Below are 24292 nucleotides of genomic sequence, written 5' to 3' on the forward strand. Positions count from 1 at the left end.
TACTATGGACACCCGAGAGTTGAAATCCACGTTCATGTTAACTTGCAGATATCTCGAGTTGCTGATACCAAAAGACCCCGGAATTTTGGTTTAGAATTTATCAACTAATGAGAATGGCCCTTTTCAAATCTCCTAGCCCATGAAATTCAAACCATCCACCAGTAAATCAGCGATATAAGCACGATTAGGTCGGAGATGCCTTGGACTTTGGAAGACTAGGTTGCCAGTGATCGGCAGCAGCATGTGCGCCTAGGTCTGCAGGTCGGATCCCCTGCTCTGAGTCACTGCGCTGGGCTGGAATTTCTAAATAAGAAAGCCGGAGAGGTGGTTATGCAATTGCGGAGATTAAATTGCATAAAATCCAAGCAAGTTCAGTTTTAAACTTTTTTGTTTTATTATTATCGGTGAAGATTGCACAGCATGTTTCAAGTCAACATAAAGACAGGCAGACTGAAGTATACAATAGACAAACTAATTCAGTGAGTTTACACATGCAGTACAGACAAGAAACATGTCGTCCTTATTCAGACCAAGCTGACACGTGTTACCTGAGTAACCCAAGAGAATCTTGGGGGAATTGAGTGCAAGATCTACAATTATAATAAATACGTTGGGCAGACTCCCAGCCACAAAACACATTCCCTAACAGAGCAGACAAATTAAATACAAATGAATAAATTCTTTAATAAATACTAAATAATTTAGAGTCACAAAGTGAGGGTGAAAATTAATAAATAATAGAACTGACTTCTTTAATACAATATTCAAAAAGAACAGACAAGTGTCACAAATTGAAGACGATACTCATTAGAAATATAAATAAGGTATGAATGTCTTAAGATATAATATGAGTAAAATAAACATACAATATCACACAGTGAGGATAATGGCCATTAAATGGAATTGTTTTTAACTTTGCTTTTAAATGAGATCTTTTAAAATGATCAAAACAAAAACTATGATTTGAAACATTTTTGAGAAATTTCAGATTGAAGACTAGAGAAGCTGGGATTGTTCTCCTTCGAGCAGAGAAGGTTAAGGGGAGATTTAAAAGAGGTGTTCAAAATTATGAGGGGTTTTGATAGAGTAAATAGGGAGAAACGGTTTCCACTGGCAGGAAGGTCAGTAACCAGAGGACACAGATTTAAGATAATTGGCAAAAGAACCAGAGGGAAGATGAGGAGAATTTTTTTTTAAACACACAGCGAGTTGTAATGATCTGGAACGCACTGCCTGAAAGAGTGGTGGAAGCAGATTAAATAGTAACTTTCAAAAGGGAGATGGATAAATACTTGAAAGGGAAAAAGCAGGGAAGTGGGATTAATTGGATAGCTCTTTCAAAGAGCTGGCACAGGCATGATGGGCCAAATGGCCTCCTTCTGTGCTGTTGGATTCTGTGAGAAGGCTTGACACTGGATTAGGATTACCAGATGCTTTTTTGTGTGCAGACTGCAATATAAATGTAAGTGGCTGTTGCCTGTATATTATGGCAGTGTCTTTAATGCAGACGTGACCAGTGTATGTGTTGCTACAGCCCCTCCTCAGATCTACCACTGTACAGCCAACAAATTGCACATAACTGTAGCACCATTCCAGTGAAAACACAGGCCAATTGACCGAGGGACTCAGTGGGTCAATCCATCATATGCTGTGGTACGGAGACAAAAAAAACCCAGAAAGTTCAAGTTTCAATTCTCAGACTCTGAGGAGTTCATTCAGACCAGCAATGGGAGAGTTTACAATGAGCTTCAGTGTCCCAGGCTAGAGAGAGGGGGGGGGGGGGGGGGGAAACACAGCCTGGGCGGGTGCTCCTGATCACTAGAAAATGTGCATGTGTGGGTACAAGCAAGGACAGGATCAAGCTCAGCTGTGATTCCCTCCATTGCTGAATAGCCTGGCGATACTCATTGTCTGGGCACATCTGAAAAAGGATCACTTGGATGAGGTACCAAAGTGTGACTATCAAACTCTAGAAGTGAAAGTTCAGGAACGGAAAAAATCATAAAATAGAAACTTGGCTTTTCCTTGACTGTTTCTATGTGCACGACCAGGTCCAAAATTATATACCGTAACTGTCTAACCTGAGAATCAAGACTTTGATTGCTTATTTGATCCACTTCTAAATAGGACCCTAGCATCATTATACTGCTGTAGTATTAAATATATATGGAACCACAAGGAACTGAATAAGCTTATCGATATAGTTTTTTTGGACTGGGCACCACCAAACAACTGAGGTGCCCACTATCTGCTGCACTCACCTTAACGGAAAGATTCAGGCAGTTCACTATCTATTGTCAAACAGTAACCGTGTTCTTTGTACATGCATTTAAGATTTCATTGCAAATAGTGAACAGTAGAACTCTCCCCTCCTCTCCTTGTCCAGATCTGGCTATTAAAGCTGCACGACCCTGGCTTTCCGTATAACTACAGTAAGTAAATGCACTGCTCTATGTGGTGCTGAACTATCATGACCTGGGTTTGATCCTTGGTCTGTAGTGAGTTAGCCAATCTTACCCAAGGTAGTATTTGGGGGCTCAAAAAATGTTCTTGGTGAGCCTGGTCTGGAGGGAAAAGAGGAAAATTCAGCCACTGCTCCCACTCCTGATCGCCAATTAGTGGGCCCTGTTTGAAAGGGCACGTGTGAATCTCGGGCAAGACCAGGATCAGGCTCAGCTGGGTTGCTGTCAATCAGTGTGCTGACACTCCGTGCCCGGACTGACACAGGACGGGTGGCCACATGCCAAAGAGCTGCCTGTGGGCTGGGAAACCATAACTCAGCGAGAGTCACAACCTTAAAAACACAAACAATATCACAGGTCCCATAGAACTTATTTGAAAATTGCTACAGTCATGGCTTTCAGTCACAGAGCTTCCCCAACACCCAAATTCAACAGCGATGGGTACATCCAGATTCATCATTTCTTTACCAGATCATGGGGCAGGTTTGATGGGCCAGACGGTCGTTTCCTGTCCTTCTTTCTGACGCTCAGAGAGCTTGTCCTGTGGAAACGGACAGTTTCACTAATGCCCATTAACCGGCCATTCCCTGGTCAGGCTGGTATTTAACTTATCAGGGCTTAGTGCCTATATTGGAACTTGCAAGCTCTCCCAGTTCTCTAAAATATAGATCCCCTAAACTATATTTTAATTTCGAGATATCAATCTGCCATTCTCCCTGTACTGAAAGCAAGACTCGTGACTGGGACAAATGATTTGGAGCAACGCAAGATCCCACAAATGTCTTCACTAACCACGTAAGGCACAATTTGGCGCCCAAGTACTGCAAGAGTCCCGAAGACAGTAAAAATGTCAGTCTACAGCGATAACAAACCACTTGCTCTACTCATGGCACCATCTTCTCCAACTCACTTTCCCAGGACCTCCAAACTGTGGAAATCCTCACTCCCTTCAGTGCTCCCTTCCTTCAAACCTACCTGCAAACCTTTAAAATTCAAGTTTGGCGTCAATTAACCCTCTTGCTTTATCTCATTTTCTCTCCTACTTTTTCTTTTAAGGTTTGATTGTGCCCTACACTATTGGCCTTGACTCTTCGCCTAGGAGTCTAAGAAACAACAAAAAATTAAATCCTCCAGTGAGCTTTTATTTTGGTGTGTGTGTAACACTTTTACTTCTTAACCCATGGAATTAGATGAGTCTTTTTTTCTTGAGGGGGAGCGAGAGGGGGAATGACCTGCAAGATCTTGTTAAAAAGTTAACATCTGTGCAAACCACAGGACATCCAAAGTGCTAGCAAAGAACACCACTCCCCTAATAGATAAATAAAGCTACTGTAATTAAATTCACACTAGTGTCTGCATGGGTCAGAAATGCACTTATTTTTAAAAGGGAAAAATGTCCATCTTTTGGCAAACACTGAGACATCAGAAGGGTTAAACAGTGCAATGTGTGTGGAGATGAAGAAAGGGGAGGGACAGAGGCAGTCAGAGCCTCCAGTCCTTCCATTTTTACAGGAGTTCTTCCTGCTTTGGTAGTTTCCATGGATCATCCAAGCAGCTAGCATACCAGAGTCAGAAGTGAGGCAACCAAGACATTGGGAAAAGGAAAACAAATCCCTTAGACACTGGAAATCTGAAGTAAAAACAGAAAATGCTAGAAACGGACAGCAGGTCAGTTGGATTGTGAAAGAGGGCAATGTTTTGGAGTGGGAACATTCACTCAGAGTTACTAATTCTGATGCGAGGTTCTGCCTGGGACATTAACCTGTCCTTTCTCTTTCGCTGCTGTGTATTTCCAGCATTTTCTGTCCTTATTTCAGGATAGTTGTGGAAATGTTCTCGAATGAGGTGCTGGACTATTGCTTTGAGTACAAATGTCATGATGCAGAGAGAACTGTAAGTGTCTTACGATCTGGTGCTAAAAAAAAAAGTGGCATTGATGAATTATTTCATGTCTTCATAGCTTGTGGACTGGAAATCTTTCACACTTGTGAAAAATAACTCTTCCCTCCCATTATACTGCTGCTAGTGAGACACTCTCAAATTAACAAACGGTTGCACAATATGTGAACTGGTTGCACTGAGTTAACTGATCTCATCTGGGACAGCAATCGGAGCAATATACCTGGCCTCAGGAGCCTCGGTTGTGGGGGGGGGGGGGGGGGGGGCGGGGAAGAAAGGCAGCAAGAGTTCCCTGGCCTTATCATTTTCCAGTGACCTCCATTGGAAAGGGGACATCGGACGAGGACAGTATCAGGCTCTGACTCAGCTATGGTGCCCTCCATGGTGCAGCAGCCTGCCGCCACACGCTGTCCAGACTCGCATATGAGTAATGACATACTTGGGTGAGGTGTTAAGGGCAACCAGGCCATGGAACTGACCTCCAGCAGGGAGCAAGAACTGGAGGAGAGGGTGAGAGAAATTGAAAGGGGATTTTTTAAAAAATCAGGAAAACAAACTCATGTCGGATTAATCCCAGGACAAAACAAAAAATGAAAAGGACTAAGGAAGAGAAGGCCGAGAGCCTAGTGGCAGTGCGCTGACTTTCCAATCATGCAGCAGCAGGTTTAAGTCTGGGTATGCCCATCAATTTAGCTTCTGTGCCACAAGAGGATGAGCTTAGGCAGTTTCTGCAGAGGTGCCAAGAAATGTCCGTACCCTCTTTCAACCCCTGATCTGCCCTCTAGTGGAGGTGACCCTTTGTTGGAGGGGGAAGAGAAGAGACACAAATGGGAAGATTAAAACTATCTTGCTCCCCCCCACAACAACATACAAAATTAGAAAGGTGGTGCTTTATGTATCAATGCAGAAAATTTGTGACATGCAGATTTAAAAAAATTAAATATCTGAGCATTATTAAGAGTTAATATACATTTTGGGCATATATATATTATTTTAAAGTTCTTTTTTTCTGAATACTGTACATTGAGAGACTTTCTCTTCCCTTAATGAAATAGTGGCATCACACGTCACCTAGGTAACCTGTTTCTCTGTGCGTAATAGTTCACGTGCCTAAAAGTCTGAGAACGATTGATCCAACTCTAGAAATGCTACACTGTCAAGGTGGAGTTCCACGATCTCCCCTGATGGCTTGGTGGGTGAATACACCACTTGCTGCAGTACCGGGCCATGAATGACCAGGGAAGCCTCAGGTTTGATCACTGGTCTGTGCCGATAGCTTGGGCAGTGGTGGCAGCACATCAGTTCATCTCAACAGCCTATCTATCCAGGGCAGGGTAAAGAGACAGCCAAGATTCTGACCCTGATCCCTATCCAGAGACCCTTGCTGGAGTGTGTGGCTGTGAACATCAGTAGGGACCAGGACAGATTCAGCCCTGATACTGCCCTCTGAGCAAACAGCTTGCTAATGTTGCTGTGATGGCTTACAGGGCTACTTGGGTGAAGTACCAGAGGGCACCTAACATATCCCGGCAAGACTCACTGTCTTCAGGAGAGGAGGGAAGAAAATGTGGTGAAGCAGGGTGGGGTAAGATAGAGGTCCACTGCTGAGAGTCATTGGAAACAGCTCTGTTCTGTCAAGTCCCTACATTATGTGCTATTAAACAAAAACACATAAATCCCCCTCCCCCATTTCCTCTCCATCTCTCCTGAAGATCTTGTCTAGTCGCTAGAGTGCAGTTGCACAGGCACGCCATTCCTTACAGTCCCTGGCCCAAGTAGCCGTTCTTCACCTGAGCCAAGGGTGTGTCAGCAGGCTATTCAACTGCCAAGGGCATCGCAGCCAAGCCCAAGCCTTGCCCTACGTCCACAGAAACACACACTTCCAGTAGGGTTTGTTGAATAGTGACCAGGAGCAGGAAGCCTGACCGATTTCCCCTGCCCTAAAGTGATCACTGTAAAGCCAATTGTAGCTCCCCCATTGCCATCCTGACAGGCTAGCTAATACAGCACAGGCCAGGGACTGAACCTGGGACCTTCCTAGTGGAGTGCGTTATAGGCCAATGTTGAGCAGAATTGAAACGATTCATCAAAGGAGGAATGGCGAGTGGTAAAAAGAGATGCAAAGAAAAAGCACGCAAGTTAGAAATCTGAAACAGAAACAAAAATGCTGGAAATACACAGCATCTGAAATAGAACCGCATTAATATTTTGGGTGCGACCCTCAGTTAGAACAAAACAAGAAGAAGTCAATCGCCCTTCAGCCCCTCTCCTGCCAAGAGGTGTGTGAGCGGGTCAGCTGCCTACCCACCCCTCTTAGCCAGGGGCTGGAAAGGGTTAGAGGTGAAATGGAAAGAATAAAATAGCCTTACCAAAAGCAAAATGACTTGAAGGTTGCCATTCCTAATCACGACCCATTGATCTGTGTTCGAAAGCGTGCGCGTGCCGGGTAAGGACAGGATCAGGCTGGGCTGCAATGCAACATGCGGTCAAACAGCCTGCCAGCACTCGCTGTCAGTAGCTGAAGGTCAAAATTAAGTATTCGTGAACAAAACCGAAAGCAATTTATCACGACATTTTTTTTTCTTCTAAACCCTGATCGAGGATGGAGGAATAAATAGGGAAGTTGGTCGCTGCGAAGCATTCAAAGGCATTCCGTTATTTTTTTTTTCAAAAAAAGGAACAGATTCACAGTTCTACATGCAGATCCTGATAAATGTTATCAACTGCCCACTCCGCAGGAGCTTCTTCATTAGTGTATTTGGAAATTGCCTGTTGGAACTGGATTTGACGCTGCACATCTGGGTCGATGTTGATCCAGTTGTTGGCGATCCATTTGGTCCCTCGGGCGACGACGCAGCCCCCGTGCAGCGAGTACTCGTCCTGCTCTCCCACCCAGCCTGCAGGAATCGGGAGAAAAGAATTACCCACACATTTTTGGTATCGCGTTCCTGACCTTTAGGACCGAGAGTTGTCCTCACCGCAGTCGGAAGAGACAAAGGGGTCCAACGTGGCAGATGGTACAGTAGCGTAGGAACTAGGCGCACTAATGTCCTGCACCGGGCGGTAGACTGACATAGTTTGTGCTTGCAAGGCAAGTTCCAGCTCCTTAGCTGGGGTACTGTGAGAGGTGTGCCGAGAGCAGGCACAAGCAGGAAGAGGGAGAATTAAAAGTCAGAGGAAAGACAACCAGCACGCTCTCCCGTGTCTCCCACTGGTTGGTTATAGAATAGCACTGGATCGCAGCTGGGAACAGTCACCTCCCACAGCTCTGGAAAAGGGGTGCAAAGGGAGCAAAATATATATATTGAAAATGGCAATAAAAGGACTAGGGAACAAAAAAATGGGCAACATAGAAACAGCTGGAACGCGAGGCTACAGCACCGATTGCAGTTAAAAGATAAAGAACGTACAGTCTCACTGCACTTTGCTTGAAACAGAGCAACCAGGTTGAAGCGACACAGGCCTCAGTACAGACAGACAGTGTATTCTTTTACAACATCATGGAATAAACTGAAGCTCGTTATTAAAGGCAGATAGTTTGGGCGATTTTATTTGCTCGGTTTAGGCAGCGAAGCTCTAATGTGCAAGTATATATTCCAGGAGTCGTGTTTCTGGGGGTTGGTGGAACAATAATAGAAAAACAGCTCAGGAATAGTGGGACACACACACTAGAATTCTTTGAGATTTAACCAAGCACACAGGGCAACTGAATTCTGCTCTTTCCAATGTCGTATGTTGAGGTACCTTTAGGTGGTCAGTTACTTTATTGATAACAAGTCTTAATGAGGTACAGTAGTTAAAAAAAAAGAACTAATGAACTGTAATGTAGCAAACCTTGGTCGATTTTTCCTGTCCCGAACCCAGGGACACAGAGGCAGCTCCCAGGCTCAGATCAGCTAACTCAACACAAATGGGTAAAATCTGAGACCTTCCTAATCTATATGACTCAGTACCACACTAGGCAGTGCAATTACCTACTGGGCAGTTAGAGGAGGCTCCTGAAATTGTTTTTAATTGAACAAATACACTTCACTTTACAAGCAAGAGTTTCAGAACAATGCAACAATGGTGATTCCCTCGAGGACAATTAGAAATGTCACTTGGACCAGGACGTATTTTTAATTAGTAAACACTTTGTGGAGCCTTACTTTCTTCGCTATGGGGTGTAAATCTGAACTAATGCATATCCAGATTGGTGTGAGTACCTTCACCATCAGAGAGGTAGTTGTACCAGAAGAGAGCAGTGCCTTGCACAGGCTTCACCAGCAGGTTGGCTCTGTTACAGTTTCTGCGTGTATCTCGTAAATCCATGTCGTTCTGGATTAAAGACTGAGGAAAGAATCAGACACAAGAGCACAGTGCATGTCAAGAATTCCCGGTGCCAATTCAACATTCTTTAGTCTGGCGATTGTTGGAATCCAATATAAAATTATCCGGGGTCACCACTCGAAAGTTAACTTACTGGACTGCAAACACTGGACTGCATACAGAACATAAGCTTCCCACAATTAGTGTTGACAAAAATATCACCCATTAATCCCTTACTGGCGGACAGCTATATTTAAAGTTAGTGTCACAGTATCAAGGGCTCCCCCACACGATCCCAGTTATGAAGTGCAATGACTGATGCTGGGATTATAGTTATATGGGTCCTGGAAGCCTGTCAGTATTTCCTCCTGCAGCCATCCCTCATGTGCAAGGCACTGAATGTCAGCAAGCTATTAAACCCTGGGGAAAGGGCAAAATCATAGTTGATTGCAATCCTGTCTTCGCCCAACATCCTCACACAGGCACTTTCCAGAAGGGGTCACTGGACAGCGATCAGAAAACTCTGGGCTGATTTTCCCTTTCCTAGCCCAAGGGGCATTGGGGGCAACTTGGAAGCTTTCTGGTCTTTATGGCTCAGTTCCAAACCAGGTGGTGTATTTTTCCATTAAGCCATCAGGCAAGTCTAAGGAATAGGGGATGCACAAAACAGGATAAATTCCCAGGAGAGCCTGCTCTGCTGCAGAGACACTGTGCTAATTTTGCAGTGCAAGTGCAGTTTAAAAACTTTTGTCTTACAGTTTTGATAAAAACTGCTAATGGTGCTCATCTTCTGTGCTAACATAGTATAAAGTGCCTTGATAGACAGTTTACCATTAAGACATTGCTAGGGTTTGAACAAAATCTCCCTCCTCACTGACGCTATAAACTACTACTAATTTACAGAAGTTATAATGGAATGAATCCAGCAGAGATTGAGTGCTGATATACGGCACTGTAATTTACACCCTGCTGCAGTAAGTACTTTAGAGGCAATCTAGCACAGAAAATCTCCTCGATACCCATCATGGGAGACCGGGGGTAAGTTCAATAGCTTCCCAAAGTCACACTGGCACCAAACAATGTGGATGGTGCCAATAAAATTGCCAACATCCCCTTGTGCTTAAATAGATACAAGTCTGCACAGCCTGGTAGTTTGAATTCAAACTACTTGGATTGAAGATGTACTGCAGATTACTCTGCTAGACATCAGCAAAAATCAAAGTGGATACAAGACAATGTTCTGCTTCATCAAACGGTTATACTACCTTAATGGTCTATCATAAGAACACAAAAACTCTCTCAAGTCTTTCTATTTCATCGATACTACTCTAACTAATGTTCCTCTGAACTTTCCTAGTTTGCTCCTCCTTACTCTCACCGTCCTACACATACTGCCTCCTCATCACACCATTGGCTACTCCATATCTTTCTTTCCCAGGACACCTTACCGCCCTTAAACATCCCAAATTGTCAGTCCCCTAACCACTACCACAGAAGTTACTTCATCTTTTCTCCCATGCTTCTCACCCTTGACGGTGTCCCACAATATGGGCCTTGGTCCTTCACCAAGGTTTTTCAAGAACGCATCTATGTTTCTCAAGAAAAAAAATCCCAGAATGTCAATAATCCCAGCTCAGGGCACCACCTTCAGGAGAGACTGGAGGAAAAGGTTGGAAAAACATGTGATTCGATGAATGCCTTGTATCACATTACTCACCATCGATCAGTATCTTAAGGTAACAGTGTTGATAAAAATCCGTGAAAACCAAATTATTTTAAGATTTTTAAAAATACGAACATTGTAACACAACTTCACAATACCCAGAACTCTGTCTGTTAAACAGACTGTCTGTAAAACAGGCACTTTAGGAAAGATGTGAAGGCCTTAGAGGGTGCAGAAGAGATTTACTAGAATGATTCCAGGGATGGGGGACTTTAGTTACGTGGATAGACTGGAGAAGCTGGGGTTGTTCTCCTTGGATCAGAGAAGGTTGCAAGGAGATTTGATAGAGGTATTCAAAATCATGAAGGGTCTAGACAGAGTAGATAGAGAGAAACTGTTCCCATTGGCAGAAGGGTCAAGGACCAGAGGACCTAGATTTAAGGTGCTAAGAAAGAGGTTCTGCTGAGGGAGTTTGAGCAGCTAGGGGCTAAATTAAAAAGCAGAACCACAAAGGTGATAATCTCTGGATTATTACCTGAGCCACGAGGAAAGTGGCACAGGGTAAATCAGATCAGAGAGATGAATGCGTGGCTCAAAGATTGGTGTGGGAGAAGTGGGTTTCGATTCCTGGAGCACTGGCACCAATACTGGGGAAAGAGGGAGCTGTTCCGTTGGGATGGGCTTCACCTGAACCATGCTGGGACCAGTGATCTGGCAAACCGAATAACTAGGGTGGTAGAAAAGGCTTTAAACTAAATAGAAGGGGGGAGGGCTCAGGTGGAGCGAAGTTTAGATTGGGGGAGATTTTGTTCAAACCCTAGCAATGTCTTCATGGTAAACTGTCTATCTTTTTTTTTTATTCGTTCACGGGATGTGGGCGTCGCTGGCAAGGCCGGCATTTATTACCCATCCCTAATTGCCCTTGAGAAGGTGATGGTGAGCCGCCTTCTTGAACCGCTGCAGTCCGTGTGGTGACGGTTCTCCCACAGTGCTGTTAGGAAGGGAGTTCCAGGATTTTGACCCAGCGACAATGAAGGAACGGCGATATATTTCCAAGTCGGGATGGTGTGTGACTTGGAGGGGAACGTGCAGGTGGTGTTGTTCCCATGTGCCTGCTGCTCTTGTCCTTCTAGGTGGTAGAGGTCGCGGGTTTGGGAGGTGCTGTCGAAGAAGCCTTGGCGAGTTGCTGCAGTGCATCCTGTGGATGGTGCACACTGCAGCCACAGTGCGCCGGTGGTGAAGGGAGTGAATGTTTAGGGTGGTGGATGGGGTGCCAATCAAGCGGGCTGCTTTATCTTGGATGGTGTCGAGCTTCTTGAGTGTTGTTGGAGCTGCACTCATCCAGGCAAGTGGAGAGTATTCCATCACACTCCTGACTTGTGCCTTGTAGATGGTGGAAAGGCTTTGGGGAGTCAGGAGGTGAGTCACTTGCTGCAGAATACCCAGCCTCTGACCTGCTCTCGTAGCCACAGTATTTATATGGCTGGTCCAGTTAAGTTTCTGGTCAATGGTGACCCCCAGGATGTTGATGGTGGGGGATTCGGCGATGGTAATGCCATTGAATGTCAAGGGGAGGTGGTTAGACTCTCTCTTGTTGGAGATGGTCATTGCCTGGCACTTAACTGGCGCGAATGTTACTTGCCACTTATCAGCCCAAGCCTGGATGTTGTCCAGGTCTTGCTGCATGCGGGCTCGGACTGCTTCATTATCTGAGGGGTTGCGAATGGAACTGAACACTGTGCAGTCATCAGCGAACATCCCCATTTCTGACCTTATGATGGAGGGAAGGTCATTGATGAAGCAGCTGAAGATGGTTGGGCCTAGGACACTGCCCTGAGGAACTCCTGCAGCAATGCCCTGGGGCTGAGATGCTTGGCCTCCAACAACCACTACCATCTTCCTTTGTGCTAGATATGACTCCAGCCACTGGAGAGTTTTCCCCCTGATTCCCATTGACTTCAATTTTACTAGGGCTCCTTGGTGCCACACTCGGTCAAATGCTGCCTTGATGTCAAGGGCAGTCACTCTCACCTCACCTCTGGAATTCAGCTCTTTTGTCCATGTTTGGACCAAGGCTGTAATGAGGTCTGGAGCCGAGTGTTCCTGGCGGAACCCAAACTGAGCATCGGTGAGCAGGTTATTGGTGAGTAAGTGCCGCTTGATAGCACTGTCGACGACACCTTCCATCACTTTGCTGATGATTGAGAGTAGACTGATGGGGCAGTAATTGGCCGGATTGGATTTGTCCTGCTTTTTGTGGACAGGACATACCTGGGCAATTTTCCACATTGTCGGGTGGATGCCAGTGTTGTAGCTGTGCTGGAACAGCTTGGCTAGAGGTGCAGCTAGTACTGGAGCACAAGTCTTCAGCACTACAGCTTTATACTATGTTAGCACAGATAAAGAGAAAAGATAAGGAAGTAGTACAGGAAAGTGATGGGGGTAATGATAAACAAACAGAGTGTGTCAGGCAGGGACAGGGAGTACAAACCTAAGAGTACACGAGCAAATGGGGCCAGGGTAGGAAAGAATGGTAAAAAGACAAAATTAAAGGTTCTTTATCTGAATGCGTGCAGCATTCATAAGATAGATGAATTGACAGCACAAATAGAAACATGGGTATGATCTCATGGCCATTACAGAGACATGGTTGCAGGGTGACCAAGGTTGGGAGCTAAATATTCAGGGTTATATAACATTTCGGAAGGATAGGAAAAAAGGTAAAGATGGTGGGGTAGCTCTGTTAATAAAGGATGAAATTGGTATAATAGTGAGAAATGATCTTGGCTCAGAAGATCAAGATGTCAAATCAATTTGGGTGGAGGTAAGAAATAGCAAGGGAAAGAAATCACTGGTGGGAATTGTATATAAGCCCCCTAACAGTAGCTACACTGTGGGGTAAAATATAAATCAGGAAATATGGGGGGCTTGTAAAAAAGGTAATGCAATAATCATGGGTGATTTTAAATTTCACATAGATTAGACAAATCAAAGTAGCAAAAATAGCCCTGAGGAGGAGTTCATAGAGTGTCTTAGGGACTGTTTCTTAGACCAATACACCGGGGAACCAACCAGGGAACAGGCCATTTTGGATCTGGTAATGGGTAACGAAACAGGATTAATTAATGATCTCAAAGTAAAGGATCCCTTGGGAAGCAGTGATCATAACATGATAGAATTTCACATCCAGTTTGAGAGCGAGGATCTTGGGTCTGAAACCACTGTATTAAACTTAAATAAGGGCAATTATAAAGGAATGAGGGTGGAATTTGACCAAGTGTAGCACCAAGGAGCCCTAGTAAAATTGAAGTCAATGGGAATCAGGGGGAAAACTCTCCAGTGGCTGGAGTCATACCTAGCACAAAGGAAGGTGGTAGTGGTTGTTGGAGGCCAATCATCTCAGCCCCAGGGCATTGCTGCAGGAGTTCCTCAGGGCAGTGTCCTAGGCCCAACCATCTTCAGCTGCTTCATCAATGACCTTCCCTCCATCATAAGGTCAGAAACGGGGATGTTCGCTGATGATTGCACAGTGTTCAGTTCCATTCGCAACCCCTCAAATAATGAAGCAATCCGAGCCCGCATGCAGCAAGACCTGGACAACATCCAGGCTTGGGCTGATAAGTGGCAAGTAACATTCGCGCCAGACAAGTGCCAGGCATTGACCATCTCCAACAAGAGAGAGTCTAACCACCTCCCCTTGACATTCAACAGCATTACCTTCGCCGAATCCCCCACCATCAACATCCTGGGGGTCATCATTGACCAGAAACTTAACTGGACCAGCCATATAAATACTGTGGCTACAAGAGCAGGCCAGAGGCTGGGTATTCTGTGGCGAGTGACTCACCTCCTAACTCCCCAAAGCCTTTCCACCATCTACAAGGCACAAGTCAGGAGTGTGATGGAATACTCTCCACTTGCCTGGATGAGTGCAGCTCCAACAACACTCAAGAAGCTCGACACCATCCAGGACAAAGCAGTCTGCTTGATTGGCACCCCATCCACCACCCTAAACATTCACTCCCTTCACCACCGGCGCACAGTGGCTGCAGTGTGTACCATCCACAGGATGCACTGCAGCAACTCGCCAAGGCTTCTTCGACAGCACCTCCCAAACCAGCGACCTCTACCACCTAGAAAGACAAGAGCAGCAGGCACATGGGAACAACACCACCTGCACGTTCCCCTCCAAGTCACACACCATCCCGACTTGGAAATATATCACCGTTCCTTCATCGTCGCTGGGTCAAAATTCTGGAACTCCCTTCCTAACAGCACTGTGGGAGAACCTTCACCACGCGGACTGCAGCAGTTCAAGGCGGCTCACCACCACCTTCTCGAGGGCAATTAGGGATGGACAATAAATGCTGGCCTTGCCGGCGACGCCTACATCCCATGAACGAATAAAAAAATAGTAGCAGGACATTTGGAGACTCATAAAACCATGTTGACTCTCCGTGATTGTATTATGAAGGGGAAATCATGTCTGACAAATTTATTAGAGTTGTTTGAGGAAGTAATGGGCAGGGTGGATAAAGGGGAACCAATGGATGCAGTATATTTGGATTTCCAAAAGGCATTCGATAAGCTGCCACATCAAAGATTACTGCACAAGATAACAGCTCATGTTGTTGGGGGTAATATACTGGCATGGATAGAGATTGGCTAACTAACAGAAAACAAAGAGTCGGGATAAAGGGGTCATTTTCAAAATGGCAATCTGTAACTAGTGGGGTGCCGCGGGGATCAGTGCTGGGGCCTCAACTATTTACAATATATATCAATGACTTGGACGAAGGAACAGAGAGTCTTTGGCCAAATTTGCAGATGATACCAAGAGAGATGGAAAAGCAAGTTGCGATGAGGACACAAAGTGTCTGCAAAGGGATATTGACAGGTTAAGCGAATGGGCAAAAATTTGGCAGATGGAATATAATGTGGGAAAATGTGAAGTCATCCGACTTGGGAGGAAAAATAAAAAAGCAAAATATTATCTGAATGGAGAAATACTACAAAATGCTGCGGTACAGAGGGATCTGGGTGTCCTCGTACATGAAACACAAAAGTACAGGTGCAGCAGGTAATCCGGAAGGCAAACGGAATATTGGCCTTTATTTCTAGGGGGATGGAGTATAAAAGCAGGGAGGTCATGCTACAACTGTACAGGGTGCTGGTGAGACCACACCTGGAGTACTGTGTACAGTTCTGGGGCCCTTATTTAAAGAAGGACATACTTGCATTGGAGGCAGTTCAGAGAAGGTTCACTAGGTTGATTCCAGGTATGGAAGGGTTGTCTTATGAGGAAAGATTGAACAGGTTCGGTCTATACTCATTCGAATTTAGAAGAATGAGAGGAGATCTTATTGAAACATACAAGATTCTGAGGGGACACGATAGGGTAGATGCTGAGAGGATGTTACCCCTCATGGGGGAATCTAAAACTAGGGGGCATAGTCTCAGAATAAGGGGTCGCCCGTTTAAGATGGAAATGAGGAGGAATTTCTTCTCCCAGGTCATGAATCTTTGAAATTCTTTACCCCAAAAAGCTGTGGAGGCTGAGTCATTGAATACATTCAAGGCTGAGTTTGACAAATTTTTGATCAGCAAGGGAGTCAAAGGACATGGGGAAAGGGCGGGAAAGTGGAGTTGAGGTAAAAATCAGATCAGCCATGATCTCATTAAATGGCGGAGCAGGCTCGAGGGGCCAAATGGCCTACTCCTGCTCCTATCTCTTATGGTCTTATGATTGACAAAAGAACCAAAGGTGACATGAGGAAAAACTTTTCTACACAGCGAGTGGTCAGGATCTGAAATGCACTGCCCAAGGGGGTGGTGAAGGCAGATTCAATCATGGCCTTCAAAAGGGAACTGGATAAGTACTTGAAAGGAAAAAATTTGCAGGGCTACGGGGATGGCTGGATTGCTCTTGCATACAGCTGGCACGGACTCGATGGGCCGAATGGCCTCCTTCCGTGCTGTAACCTTTCTATGATTCGAAAGGGGATGAAAAAAAGTCATGAGCATTTTTTATCTACACTTCACCTCATGGGTTTGAACCTCCATGCAGCCCTCTTTCAGATGGGAGAATGGCCGACTGGCTCCCGATCACCTACCCCTCATATTCTGGATAAATTCCAATACAACTGGTTCCCCTGATGGTTCAGAAGTAAAGTTACCGTCTCTGAGCCGTATAGATCAGGAAGGTCCCAAGTTCAATCCTGGGTCTCTGCTAAGTTCTCAACCCTGGTAATGCCATGGTACTACATTTGCTGCAGGCAACCAGGGATTAGGGAAGGAAAATAAATTAATAAACTGGCTAGATTTCCACTTCTGATCATACGTAATAATCCCTACTGGGACTGCATGCATGCGGATGCTGGCTAGAACAGTGTTGAGCTGGGCTGTGATCACCTCCGTAGTTGGTTAGCCTGCCATCAAGGCATTTACACACAAATGATGACCACTTACTGGTGAGTGCCTGGTCCCTGTGGTAATGCACCCCAATGACAGAATCCATCGGGAAAATGGAAATAAAAACATCCGTCAAAAAATGCAGCATAACAAAAGCACATGCAAATAACAATTTATATTTGCAAACAGTGGCAATCATTATGGTGCCAACTCTCAGCACGTTTCTGCAGCCTGCTGCTCAGAACTACTCACGGTATCAGCACCGACACTAATGCCTGTTACAGGATTAGGCTCAGGGGGTGAATCATAGAAATTTATGGCACAGAAGGAGGCCATTCAGCCCACCATGTCTGTGCCGGCCGAAAAAGTGCGATCCAGCCTAATCCCACTTTCCAGCTCTTGGTCCGTAGCCCTGTAGGTTACGGCACTTCAAGTGCACATCCAAGTACTTTTTAAATGCGATGAGGGATTCTGCCTCTACCACCCTTTCAGGCAGTGAGTTCCAGACCCCCACTACCCTCTGGGTGAAAAAAATTCTCTTCAACTCCCCTCTAATCCTTCTACCAATTACTTTAAATCTATGCCCCCTGGTTATTGACCTCTCTGCTGAGGGAAATAGGTCCTCCCTATCCACTATATCTAGGCCCCTCATGATGTTACACACCTCTGGAGGTCACAGCATTCCTTTTGGTCGGGGCTGATACTTTATGATTAAAAGATAACCGCAGAACCCTACAAAATCGGAAAGAAAAACAGTGAAGGCCAGTCAGCGTCTCTTGGGCTCAACCCGTACCATAAACCTGTCTTTTTAGATGTTGACTGACCTGCTGTTTACTCAGCACGTTCTGTAACATAATGACTTGTCAATAAGATAAGCAAAGATGTTTTTTTCTTTACCAGTTCATCATAGGTTCTATTGTCTGCTACAGGAAAAGCAGTCTCCCCTCCTCCAGAAACAGTGTTCAAATAAAATAGCACCGTCACATACCTGGAACAGAAGTGGGGTTGAAGACAGGGTAAGGGGTGAGAAGGTTAAATATCTCTGCAAAAAGGTGCAAGACAAAAATATGCAAAAAGATTCGACTTTCCTGAACTGGACAAATCAAAATTTAAACATAGTCTGAAAATTTATAAAAACTCTGCAATTTAGCACTATTGGAAAAAGTTCTTTGCTCCCTTCCTCATTCACAGTAACGATACCGGTCCTGGCCTCGACTCCAGCAATGCTTCCGCTGCCAGCTTCAGGTCAGAGTTTGCTGCTGCCAGTGGCCAGATTAGTCTGCTCCAGCCTGCTTCAACTTAAGCCTCAGGGTCAGAACTTTCAACTTCAATAGGGGTGTAAAATGGGCGATATCGGATCAACTGCCCATTATCCACCCTGCCCAGTATAAAGAGCGGCCAATTCACTATCGCCCGTTTTACATCCCCACCAAAGTTGAAAGTTCCAGCGCATGTCCCGCTCCAACTAGCTTTACATGCTGTCAGGCTTTTACTATAGTTGGACACAGGGCTGAGCGCAGGTTTTACAAACAGCAAGTCCTTGTACGCTCTGTAAACGGCCAGTCTTGCTGTCAATCATACAGCAATATTAGTTGCTTTATTGGGAGCTGTTTGCTAACTATTAATTTTCGATTTGAACCTCCTTGGTACTTCCTGATTGGCACTTTTCATTCCTGTTTGCCACTTGTCCTCTACCTGTTCATTTGTGATTTGTTGCTGTTTTATGAGTGACATTTCAACCAGTCAGATGCAAGTGTTACACATACAGGTACTTTGCATATATAATAGCGACACTTTTAGATGTGGCATTCTCACACTAGATACAAGGCTTTATAGATGTAAATTTAAAGGCACCTCGTAAAACAGTGATAGATATAAATTATTCACACCGGGCTCTCTTTAGACCTAATTTAATAAAGTCCAAGGGACCCTGACAATCTCCCAATCTGTTTTAAAAAAGGGAGGGGTATAACAAGAACAAGGTTCAAGGGTATAAGCTAATATTCATATTATGTTGCAGAACAGAAAACATATTTTAACGTGCAACATCTTCAAAATTTTACTGGGTTTTCAATATGTTACAGATTGGCCTTGCTGGGGTAGGTCTGTCCCATAAGAAAGGACAGGAACTGTGCATTGCACATTGGGAAGAAGAAATAAAATGGTTTAAAAAGGGGATAAACTTCTCCCGTCTCGGGGTGATTATCTCTCAAAGGAAACATGATGGAATGGGTTAGATGCAGGAGGACATAGAAAACCTTTTAAAAATTGGACAAAGCATTTATTTGTTAGAATTTGTCACTGACCGACAGGAGGTTTCAAACGGTGTGGATCCATTTGCTACCAGCTTTGTGTGGAAGCAGCTGGTCTCTGCATAGATTGGTCCACTGTCGTGGTGAGCATGATAGTGCCCACCTTGATCGTACTTCACCACCTGCAGTGGCTCACTGTGTTCCACTATCTCTGGAGGTAACTGTGTCAATCTGATCACCCTAACAAGAGAAAAAGTTTAAAGATTGTCATACAAGAAGAAATTAATTAGCCCCGACAGATCTCTACCTTCTCCCATGAGGTAGGTGGGTTTGGAAGAAGAAAGGCCTACAGCCTATTTATCATCCCTCCAGAGCAACATCTCAATCGCCTTCTCAATATAGCATTTAATGATGTCTCAAATGAATCTAACGTTCTAAATTCAGCCATCCTTCCTGACTTCCCATTCCAGCTGTTAATCACCCTCGGTATAAGGAAGTACTTCCCAATACCTGGCCTAAATGTTCCCTTTACAACCCTGAATTTGTGTCCTCTTGTCTTCTTGCCCTGGGGTATCTGAAAGTATCGTCCTGGGAAGAAATCAAAAATTGGCGACCCATCTCTCTACTTAATGTGGACTACAAAATTCAGTCCAAGGTCATCGCCAATCGGGTCAAGTCAGCCCTGGAGGTGGTGATCCACCCCGATCAGACCTGCGCTGTACCCGGCAGGAAAATCCCTGATAGCCTGGCGCTACTCAGGGATACGATCGCCTATGTACCAGACAGGGGGGTGAACACCTGCCTGATCAGCCTGGACCAGGAGAAGGCTTTTGACAGAATATCTCACAAGTACATGATGGACGTGCTCTCCAAAATGAGGTTTGGGGAGGGAATCCGCAATTGGATTCAACTGCTCTACATAGACATCAGTGGGTGGGAATCAGAAAGCTTTCTGATCAAATCTGGAGTCAGGCAGGGTTGTCCTCTCTCCTCCGTCTTGTTTGAGTGTTGCATCGAACCCTTTGCCGAGTCCATCAGGAGGGATGTGGGCATAAGAGGGGTGACGATCCCAGGCAGCGGAGGCACTCAGGTCAAGGCCTCCCTGTACGTGGACGACGTCGCCGTCTCGGATCAGCTGTCGGTCCGCAGATTGATGAGCATCTGCGACCAGTTCGAACTGGCCTCGGGGGCCAGGGTAAATCGTACCAAGAGCGAGGCCATGTTCTTTGGGAACTAGACCGACCGATCCTTTGTCCCCTTCACCGTCAGGTCGGATTACCTGAAGGTGCTGGGGATCTGGTTCGGGGGTGGACGGGGCATGCACCAAAAACTGGGAGGAGCGGATTGCCAAGGTGAAGCGGAAACTGGGACTGTGGGATCGACGATCCCTCTAGATCGTGGGCAAGAACCTGGTCATCAGGTGCGAGGTGCTCTCGGTGTTGCTGTACGTGGCGCAGGTCTGGCCCGTACCTCGCTCCTGCGCTGCGACAGTCACCCGAGCCAACTTCCACTCTATCTGGAGATCAAAAATGGACCGGGTCCGCAGGGACACGATGTACAAATCTCCAGAGAAAGGGGGGAAAGGCGTGCCCAACGTGGCCCTCATCCTGACGGCCACCTTTGTGTGCGGCTGCATCAAGCAGTGCGTAGACTCTTGGTACGCAAACACAAAATGTCACTACGTGCTGAGGTTCTACCTGTCCCCGGTGTTGCGAAGGATGGGCTTGGCTTCGCTGCCATGGATCGCTCCATCCAGTTGGTCCGTTCCACCCCACCTGTCCTTCGTGGAAAAGTTTGTGCAGAAAAACACCATTGACCACAAGGCGATCAGCAAGTGGTCCGCATGTAATGTCCTTGAGACCCTGCTGGAAAAGTTGGTTGGTTCCCCGAGCAGACAGTCAATGTCATTTGGCAGAGCTTTCAAACAAGCACCAAGACCTAGCTTGGCTGGTGGTGAGAAGGGCCCTTCCCGTCAGATCCTTCGTGCACTCCTGGAGTCTCAGCGCCACCGCGCGCTGTCCTCGAGGAGGCTGCGGTGGAGACGAGACCGTCACCCATCTCCTTCTGGAATGTGCCTTTGCAAAGAAGGTCTGGAGAGAGATGCAGTGGTATCTGTCCAGGGTCATCCCGAGCAGTTCCGTAACACAGGAGTCTGTGCTCTATGGGCTGTTTCCGGGGACGCACATCGAGACAGACATCAACTGCTGCTGGAAGACCATCAACTTGGTGAAATACGCCCTTTGGTCTGCCCGAAACTTGCTGATCTTCCAGTGCAAGGAGCTGGCCTCGACCGAGTGTTGCAGACTGGCACATTCCAAGGTCCAGGACTACCTGCTCAGGGACGCACTGAAGCTGGGTGCGGCCACCGCAAAGGCTCTGTGGGGAAAGGCAACCGTTTAGAGCATTCCCGCCATTGTATACCGTGGGGCTGCAATCAGGGAAAAACCCCCTCGGGCAGAATGTAAAATTCAAATTGATGTAATATACCTGTAATGAATCTGTAATCAATAATCTGTATTGATTGTAATGCAATGAAGCACCCTAGAGTGTCATGAACGGTAATTATGTACAATGTGTTCATTGAACGAGACTTGATGTAAATTGTATAACCTGTATTGTGTACGTTTGGAATGTGATATGACAACTGTATTGTATGTATTGTTGCAAATTTTATGAATAAAATATATTTTTTGAAAAAAAAATCTGAAAGTATCGTCCTGGATTACTTTCTCTGTTAAGCGACTAATATACCTCTATAAGGGTCCCTTGAGACACATCTCCTTTCAAGACCGGAGAGCCCTAACTTGTCAAGTCATCCCTCTAACACCAGGGATCAATCTCACGGCTCTCCTCTGCTCCGTCTCGAGGGCCTTCTGCCAACTCTAATTTTGCTCATTTTTCTCCCTCCTCTCCTGAAAGTTGAAACTCATGCCAAAGGCCAAAGTGGTTGTTTTTAATGTATGAGCCCGGACAGAGCACCAGTAGGCCATCTCAGCTCAGTGCGCACTTTCTGCAGCGCTCAATGGGTAGTGATCAGGAATGGGAACCCCGGTTGACTTTACCCATCCCTTGCACGTGGATGCTCAGACCAATTTTAGTGCACTCACTGGTAGGTTAATCAATTTCAGCTGGAGCAGCAAAGGCCAGAAATTAAACCTAGAACCTTCCTGGGTTTGTATGACTCCGCGTTACACCACACTGTGCATTTGTCCATTAAGCCGCGGGGGGAAGCTTTACTGGCTGTCTGTGGCCTCCCAGATTGAGGCCTGGACGGTAGTCAGCCGCTACCTTGAGGTGGGGTATTTTGGTCAGTGAGCTGATCTCAGCTAGAGTCGCAGTTACAGCACTACAACTGGCATCAGCATCTCTGAGCTAGGGAAAGAGAAAATAAAATGATCATCCAGAGGATCCCTCCTGGACACTATCCTGTGACCAGTGATGGGAAGTGCTTGTGTGTAGGATTGAGGTCAGCTGTGATGGAGAGGGGACTGGCAGTGCCTGTGGAATCATACCTGAGCAGAAGTCATGAAAATTAGGTGAGGAGCCAAGGAAAGGTAGGAAAATCAGAAACAATACTGCCACTTTGGCCCAGTGAGTTCAACTGAAATCATAGTCCTCTGGTTGGGGAATTCCAAAAGTCTATCACGAGTCTGTCCTTCCGGTTCACTCAAAGATTTTCACAGCCCAACTAATTTTCCTTGCTGATTGAGTCAACAAGGGGGCGCTGCTTCAACTAATTTATACTATAAGCCTGTTGGAAGTGGATTTATACAATGCACGCCTGGAATTAATGCTGAGCCAGCTGTGCGTGCCTGTCTGTCTGCACCATGATGCCGTTTCATGGCATAACAAGCACACAGCAATTTCATGGCATAACAAGCATATAGCCCACAGAATTGGCTACAAGTGTTCTGCAGCCCAAAACAGGAGGCACCTATCTAGGCCTGCCACACTGTTGGATCTCCAGAGGGCACCTGTTTAATATTTTCAAGCGCCAGCGACATTGCGAGGACTGCATGTCTGCCACTCACCAATAATACCTTAAGACAGTTACTTGGCACAGTACATTTGACTAATTAAACACTTAATTCAGGGGAAATAAGCCGATTCTGTTTGCCTGTCAAAGAAATTACCTGTAATCTCATAATGTGCCACAGTGTAAGCAAACAACCGGATAATTACTTTGCATAACTATGGACTCCCTTCCAGCTTCATTTGCATTTTCTCAGTTCTTAATTCTATGTATTGTGACTTTTCAATTCACACCCCATTATCAACAGAGATGCAGAAGTGTTTGATAACCCACTGTGGGGCCATGGTTGCATTTGTAAAGTTCTGCAGTGGGAGCATAATACTAATCTCACCTTTACATTACTGGACCGTTTCTACTGGAGGGGATTCCGCAACGTGTTAAGGCTGCTCGTCTCTGAGTTTATCCAGTTTACTTGGCAGAGTGGATTTCAGTTTACTAGCAGAAAAGCTGAAGCATAAACTTGCGAATGAGCAGTTGCTTCGAAATCACATCTGTGACAAGTTTCTGACTGCAGACCTTCCTCAACACCGGGAGAAGGTCCGTACAAGTCAGCAAAAGTTCACCTGAGTCCACTGCCAGGAGTGGCATTCGTTTACATGCGTGTTGGCAGCATGGAGAGTTACGTCTTGATGTAGGTTACTATGTCTGAAGGCATGAACACTGCCTCATTTATAACTACTCTGGTAACAGTGCTGTGGTTCAAATGCAGCATTAGTGCCATACTACTGGGAATGATTTGAGCAAATTCAACCCTGAAAAGCATTGCGGTAAGCTAGTCAAGTAACACCATGGTTGTATTTTCAGGATTTCATACTGAGAGAAAGTAAATACATTCTTCTTGAAAAAAAACCTCCAGCGCTTAAGTTCCTGGCTGCTTGCAAATCACCCTGGTTAGAACAGCAATCTTGGCAAATAACACAGAGTGCAATAAGGGTTTTTTTGTTTAATTTGGAAGCTCACCTATGTCGAAGGGTTCTCAGGATCTGGTGCGCCCCTTCACCCTGGTACAGCCACGTGTGCTTACTGTTACGTACCAGCTCAGTCTTTTGCACCCCACGCTGTCGCAGGTATGTTTGGAAAGCATTTGTGTTAAGTTGCTTAAACTCCTCCAGGCTTAGCAAACCTGAAACACAAAATCATTTTTATTCCTTCCTGTTTACTAACCCCAATGTTCTCTTTTTCTCTGATGAAGGCAGTGTCTCTTGCTGAGGTTCAGGTACATAGGAACAGTAGGCCATTCAACCCCTCGAGCCTGCTCCGCCAT

General features: G+C 45.7%; 1 protein-coding gene across 1 annotated transcript in view; it reads right to left on the bottom strand.

Annotated features, from left to right (window-relative positions):
• Positions 1 to 377: 377 nt before the first annotated feature.
• p4htmb (prolyl 4-hydroxylase, transmembrane b) overlaps positions 378 to 24292 on the bottom strand; it is a 57260-nt gene continuing 33345 nt past the window's right edge. Inside the window, exons 5-9 of the mRNA XM_067998419.1 lie at positions 23989 to 24151; positions 19050 to 19235; positions 17641 to 17731; positions 8567 to 8690; positions 378 to 7258 (exon numbers count right to left, since the gene is read on the bottom strand). Coding sequence (XP_067854520.1) covers positions 7047 to 7258; positions 8567 to 8690; positions 17641 to 17731; positions 19050 to 19235; positions 23989 to 24151 — 776 coding nt within the window. The 3' untranslated portion in view covers positions 378 to 7046. The remainder of the gene's footprint in view (positions 7259 to 8566; positions 8691 to 17640; positions 17732 to 19049; positions 19236 to 23988; positions 24152 to 24292) is intronic.

The sequence above is a fragment of the Heptranchias perlo genome, chromosome 17, assembly GCF_035084215.1.
Source record: "Heptranchias perlo isolate sHepPer1 chromosome 17, sHepPer1.hap1, whole genome shotgun sequence".
Lineage (NCBI taxonomy): Eukaryota > Metazoa > Chordata > Chondrichthyes > Hexanchiformes > Hexanchidae > Heptranchias > Heptranchias perlo.